Here is a 6,763-nt window from a genome sequence, read left to right on the forward strand (position 1 = left end):
TACAAAATGGTTTGCCTCAGCCATAGAATTCATGTTTTAGGACTACAGCAATTCAGACAGTACATCTCTGAGTTCAGTCTTTGAAAAATTTTAACTATCAACAGGTAGTAAATTTCCAGCTTTATAGAAAAAGTTTTAACCAAATATGACATTAAGATTACCAAAACAAAAAAACCCAACTTGCATATTATGTTCTTAGTCTCTGCCTCAGAGATCTAGTAGTAATGAATGATAAAAAGTGAAGTATTAAAAATAAGAACCAAGATCTTTCATGTATGATAAATGTAACTGTACTGTTTGCTTTAAATGTACCAATAAACTTAATAGGAGAAATATATATATATAGTTTCAAGTATTTTGCCTTAAAAAGCCTTTAATCCACAGGGGATTTAGCTCAGCGGCACAGTGTGCCTGGCAAGCATGAGGCCCTGAGTTCGATTCCTGGTATTCAAAAAAAAAAGCCTTTAATCTCATCTCTTTGGCACTGTTTCTTTGTAATGTAAATCAAAGAACAAAATGTTAGCTAAAATTAAGTCATTGAACAGCTCCCACATGGAAAGACCTGGTATTCAAAAAAAAGCCTTTAATCTCATCTCTTTGGCACTGTTTCTTTGTAATGTAAATCAAAGAACAAAATGTTAGCTAAAATTAAGTCATTGAACAGCTCCCACATGGAAAGCCGCAGGTGAGGATCCATGGTATAAGTGCCGCCGCCCTGCCCAGGACCTGAGTGACAGAGCCTGGCAGCTGGCTTTTACTGATCTCAAGAAAGGAAAGGGGATACCTCTCCCCCAGGAGAGGAACAGCCAAGAGGGGAGGACTCAACTGAGGAAGACTGGCATGAGGTGGCACCCACCTGTTTGCTCAGCAAATACTAAAAACCGCCAGGGCGAGTGTGTGCACTCAGGGAGAGTGCTGTGCCTCACATGTTTCATTTTAGTTGGGAAAGACACAATAAGGTGTCTTAGTAGACTCATCCTGTGAAAGAATGTTCAGAAATGACAGTCATAAGGAAAAAACTCAAGCAGAGACTGGAGACACTGGGGGCAAGGAAGAGTCTGAAGCCTTAAGGAGTCACTGGGCAAGTCTGTTTGAGAAGCTACCATCCCATTTGAAGACCTGAAGTAATTACAGGAGCAGGGAACGTGGACAGCTTAGGGGAAAATGTCCTAGATGTGGGGAGCAGCAAATGCAAAGGCCCTGAGGCCAGCGTGAGCCAGGTGTGTTTAGAAGAGTGCACATGGGCAGGCACAGGCTTAGGACTAGAAGTTATGGTAACAGCAAGGCGAAAGATGGTGGTGAGCTAGAGGAGGCTAAGAGCCAGGGGCTGCTAACAGACAGCACGTGGGGTATGAAGATCCAGGAGGATTCTGGGTTCAGTCTCAACAAGTAGAGAGACGAGAGATGTCAGTAACTGAGATACAGGAGGGGTCAGGTTGGGGGGCAGTGAGGGCTCTGAGATGCTCATTAGGTACAGGTTAGGAATTGTGAAGCAGGAAGTGTGTGAGGCATGGGAGCAAGTCAGGCATGGGCCACTGAGCACCAGCCCGGAGGTGCTTCAGTGGTGAGGGTTGGGATCAGAGGCCACAGCCACTCAGTTAGGGCCCAGGTGGGAGGATGCACTGGACAGGCCACAGGAGGTCTTGGGCAAACATGACGAGCCCCAGTGTTCCCAGTGTAGACTGCACAGGTTATGGCCTGGTGAGCACAGACTCAGCAGTGCAGGGTCACCAGTGTCCTAGACAGGTTTCTAGAAGGAAGTGTCCTGTTCATCCTGAATACTGTTCGTCTTTTACCCCGAGTCTTACAAAACAAATAGGAAGCCGTAACTTACTGGGTCTAATTTTTTTCTAGTTTCCGGCCTGCTCCATTCTTCGTTCTGGATGAAGTGGATGCAGCCCTGGACAATACTAACATTGGGAAAGTAAGTTGCTTTCTGCTTTTAGTTTAATTCTCATGTCTGCAATTTCAGGTTCATGGTGTGGTCAGAAGACAGTGTACCTCAACACACGGGGTGGGGCCAGCAGGAACTGCTAATTAGCTTTTGTTTTTGTTGTTTGAGGACTGGGCCTCCACCTGTAGTACTTTTAAAGGCTAAGTTAAATATCTTCAAACAAGCTACTTCCAAGGAGTTCCACTCGCAGTTTAGGGAACGCAGCACAGGTTGCTGAGTGAGGGTTGCTTCCCTGATGAGCAGCACCGCTCCCAGCACAGTTCACTGTTCCCCAAGTCCAGGCACTGGGAATAGCACAGCCTGGCAGCAGCCTTGGGGCAGGCAGATCACTGTGGTTTCCTGTTCCAAGAGATCTCTTCGTTAAAGTCCAAGAATAAACATGTCTAAAAAAAACTTCCAAAAGAACTAAAGTTCAAAAATGTACCTCCCCAATTTTATCAAAATGTATCCAACCCTTTGCTGTACTGTGCACAGTTCTGTTTGCATCATTTGAGAGATCGAGGGAAGCAGTTTCCCTCTGGGTTAGCCTCAGTCAGCAAGGCCAGTGGACTCATCCATGGAGCAGGCTTCAAGGCACTCGAAACCCACACCGCGGACACGACCCAGATCAGCCATGGGACATGAACTGGGACGGAGCAGACACTGGCAGCCCTGGTCACTGCCCAGAGGAGGAACAGCAATGGCCTGCAGTCTCCCCATTTTTGGAAACAGATGAGTGAGACTCTCCTAGCTCTGAATCCCAGCCTATCTTCCAGAGGTACTGCGCCTTGCATTCAGAGCTGCTTACAGGTTGCTGACAGATACACTCCGCAGTATGTATGTGTACATGGCGTTCCAGCTTATAACCCAGTCTTGTGAGCAAGCTAATGAGCCCACCCTGAGAGATGTTTTTAGACTTTGGCTGCTGCTGCGCAGTTCTGTGCCTGTGAAATGGACCTCCTTGATTGCTCAGCTCCGTTGAGCTTCCTGTTCGATGCCTGGGCAAGTCAGGGATGCTGTGGAACTGCAGCAGAGGTGGCTCCTAGGAGCACAAAGGTGTCTCTCAGGGCCCCTGCTTTTAACATGCCGCAGGATACACAAGAACATCTCAGCTGCTAGCCAAGAAGTCTGCACAGTAGCCACAGGAGGCAGAAGGAAACACAGAATAGAGCATTGACGTGTGTCTTCTAGGCCAGCTGCCCAGACTCCAGGGCCTGACTCACTCAGGAGCTATCTGCTCTCAGAAGGTTGTCTGTCTTTGTGGTCTGCTTGTTTTTTTGGTTGCACTCGATGTTTGCATTCTCGGGAGCAGGTCTCAAACTCCTGTTCGCATGCAGCCTGTGTATCAGAGCCTTAGCATTCCCATGATGCCTTGGAGATCACCGCCGAGTTGAGTGTGCTGTGTGGAGTGTGTAACCATGAAGGAGCTTCCACTTCCTGCCAGCCTCAGGGTGTCCAGAATTTACAGCAGGCAGCTCTCCGAGCAGAAAGCACACTGTCCATCTGTGCAACTGCTGGCTGTTATTAAAAGTAGGAAAGGTTTATTCTGTCTCCCACTTTGGGAGGTTTCAGTCCATGCCAAGTTGGCTGACTATTCTGGGGCCTGTGGTAAGCTGTTCATGATGGGAGCCAGGAAGCCAAGAGAGGAAGGGGCCAGGGCTCTGACAGCCTTTCAGACCTGACTCCCACAGAGGCACCACCTCTTAAACACTCCCAGTAGTGCCACAGGCTGGGAACCAAGCCTTCAACAATGGGCCTTTGGGGACATTTCATATCCAAGCCATATCGGTCTCCTATCGCCTTTCCTTTCCTGTTATTATCCCAAGGCTCTCGGTCCTGCATGAGTGACGGCCTCCATGGCCTCTGATGCCAGCGTTCTGTGAATTCAGCCTCGTATACGAGCATTTTCCTGACCCATCCGGCGCCCTGTATCAACTGGCACTGCTGTATCAGTAGCTCCGCCTGAAATGTTATACAGTCACGACCCAGACACACAGAGATCCTCTCAGGATCCACACAAATCCAGGGCATGGGCAAGTAATACCTTGTTAAATTATTGATGCTTCGAGTTCTTCCTCATCAGTCTCCAAGTTGTGAGTAAACAGACTCATTTTTAACCAGTGTTTTGTTGTTCATTTCCTGGAATTGAGCTTCCAAAAGGAGCCAGAGGTCACCTCTACCAGAAGGACTTGACTGTGATCACAAATACAGTAGCTGTGTTTCCCTCATCATCAGGCTTTGACTTGCACTGCAGGACGCTGGGTGTTTAGATACCAGCCATCTTTCACCCTCACAGCACACCCAAATACCCTATCATTTGAGTGGTCCAGTGCACTTTCCCGTGATAGTATGTCAAGTTACAGCTTGATTCTTTAGAATACTCTTAGGACTAGGATGGAGCTTGGTGGTAGAGCACATACATGCCTGGCATGTGCAAGGCCCTGGGTTCAATACCCCCAGCACCACAAACAGTTGTTCAAGCTTAGATCACAGGTGGCATGGATTTTTCTTACTCCCCTCTTATTGGAGAAGCTCTTTCTGTTGCTGCAGTTGGGAGAGGATTTGCTGATCACCAGACCTGTAGGTGCCTTGTCACCTACAATGATTAGCCATGCAGAACCAGTCCCCAGAGCCCCAGCTAGGCCTTTCCTCACGGTGAGATGTGTACTTTTTGTTTCCTGCCAGGTCTCTAGTTACATCAGAGAGCAGACTCAAGAACAGTTCCAGATGATAATCATCTCCCTAAAAGAAGAGCTCTATTCCAGAGCTGATGCACTGATTGGCGTCTACCCACAGGTAAAGCATGCTGGGGGTGGGGGGAGGGCCCCGCGAGCCCCTCATGCTGAGAGCCGCAGAGCTTTCTCCCAGTCAGCAGCTCCAGGCAGCATCCAGAGATGCTGTTAGATGGCCATAGGTGATAAACACAGGCTAAGTCATTTTTTGAGTCAGAGTGGCTACACATATTTTTCTGTGATAGTACACATATCTCACGTGAAAGAAGCAAATTAAAAGGGCTGGGGATTTGGCTCAGTGGTTCCACCACCTGCCTCGCAAGTGCAAGGGCCCAAGTTCAATCCCCAGTACCAAAAAAAAAGGCAAATTAAAAACTGCAGAGCAGAATGAGTTTTATAAAATAGTGGACATTAACATACACACAGCAGACGTAATACTGTATTTCATGTTTCTGTAATGTCTGATTATTTTCAGTAAAAACAAATGCACTGTATCAGTATCCCTGAGGTAAATCAAAGGAATCCACTGGAAGCTCCCAAGGGGTACAGGAACTTAAGACATGGAACACACCTTCAAGCCACTCATATACTAACTACCTGGGCTAAAAGTAGAGCAACTAATTCAAGACATTTGGCCTTTAGATAGTTAGGTTTTATTTCCTGAATTCCCCTTTAAGCTAAAAGTTAATTTACCTTCCTGTACCCATAGAAAATTAGACCACCTGGAAATATGCTGAGAAATGGAAATTCCAGCCAGGCATGGTGGTGCTGCATGCCTGTAATCCCAGCACTCTGGGAGGTGGAGGCAGAAAGATTGCAAATTCAAGCCCAGACTGGGCAATTTAGCAAGACCATCCCAAAATAAAATTGCTGGGGATGTAAGTCAGCACCAAGGCCTTGGGTTCAATCCCCAATACTGCAGCTACTACCTCCTGCCAAAAAAAGAAAAATTCTCATGCCAGAAAATTTAAAAAAACAAAACTGGTACAAAAGCAGGTAACTTTACACCCTTTCAAGCATAAGCAGGTTTCCTTTGAACACAAGCCCAGCCCACCTGGCAGCCTTACTTTCACACTCCTCCCTCTCGGCAGCAGACTGACTCAAACTCCTGTCTCCCCTCCAGCACGACGGAGGCTTGCACAGCCGAGTGCTGACCCTCGATCTGCGTCCCTACCCAGACACGGAAGGCGGACAGGATGGCAGAGGACACCGAGAGCCCCAGCCCCGGTAGCACGAGGATGCTGTGAGCAGCCCAGGTGTGGGAGCCATCTGTCACCTGTCCTCCTGTAGTTCCAGAGCCAGCAGGCCCTGCTGCCTGCCGGGTGAGCCACTGCCCCTAAGGACCAGTCCAGCCCCACTCCAGGGTCAACTTTCCTACAACAGTTAGCATTGGTTTTTCTTGAGGTGCACTGTGTATTACAGCCCTAACTTCACTTCTGAAATGTTTGTCATAAAAATGCTCAGCTGAGCTTCACCTTCACTGCGGTCTCGCCCTGTGCCTTGAGCTTGTGCCTGTGGGAAACACTGGCTGTGGTCCACAGTGGGGGCCAAAGCTGGGTCTGGAGTGTGCTGAGCGCACCCCTGCCGGGAACACAGGGTTTTCAGATACGCCAGTTAATAGGTATAATTTGAGACCAGCTTTTGTGAAAAATCATCTCAGAGGGCCTGTATGTTAATTTTGAAAATATAAATAAAAATACTCTAATTTCAGATGTCTTTAGTGTAGTTTTAGAAGGCAAAAAAATCTGTGATGAAACTGAATGATGTGTCTCAATGTCTATATGTTTCTGAGTAGTTTCTGTTAAGGAGGTGTCGAAGGCTTTCACTGACTTCAGGGAAACACAGGGCTGCACGTGGGAGCAAAAGTCCCGCCCTTCATCCCATCTCCTGTTGGGACCAGTGAACCTGGGGCTCCTCTCGGCCTGCTTTGGGCTGGTGCCGACCCCGCAGCCTCCGGAAGTGCAGTCGCCGGTCTTCAACACGGGAAGCACTGTCTGGAAGCAGATGGAGGTACAGGAGAGGCTCCAGCTCCAGCCCCAGCCCAAGGAGCCTCTCCTCTTGGCGCTGGTGTAGGTCGACAGCTGCTGCTTCGTCCGCC

At 48.2% G+C, this 6,763-nt stretch overlaps 1 protein-coding gene across 1 annotated transcript in view; it reads left to right on the plus strand.

Moving 5' to 3' along the window:
- Positions 1 to 6,327, plus strand: part of Smc1b (structural maintenance of chromosomes 1B) — a 62,234-nt gene extending 55,907 nt beyond the window's left edge. Inside the window, exons 23-25 of the mRNA XM_010634336.1 lie at positions 1,855 to 1,924; positions 4,619 to 4,729; positions 5,789 to 6,327. Coding sequence (XP_010632638.1) covers positions 1,855 to 1,924; positions 4,619 to 4,729; positions 5,789 to 5,896 — 289 coding nt within the window. The 3' untranslated portion in view covers positions 5,897 to 6,327. The remainder of the gene's footprint in view (positions 1 to 1,854; positions 1,925 to 4,618; positions 4,730 to 5,788) is intronic.
- Positions 6,328 to 6,763: the final 436 nt, after the last annotated feature.

This window comes from Fukomys damarensis, unplaced genomic scaffold, assembly GCF_012274545.1.
Source record: "Fukomys damarensis isolate Sample0158 unplaced genomic scaffold, DMR_v1.0_HiC HiC_scaffold_19, whole genome shotgun sequence".
Taxonomy (NCBI): domain Eukaryota; kingdom Metazoa; phylum Chordata; class Mammalia; order Rodentia; family Bathyergidae; genus Fukomys; species Fukomys damarensis.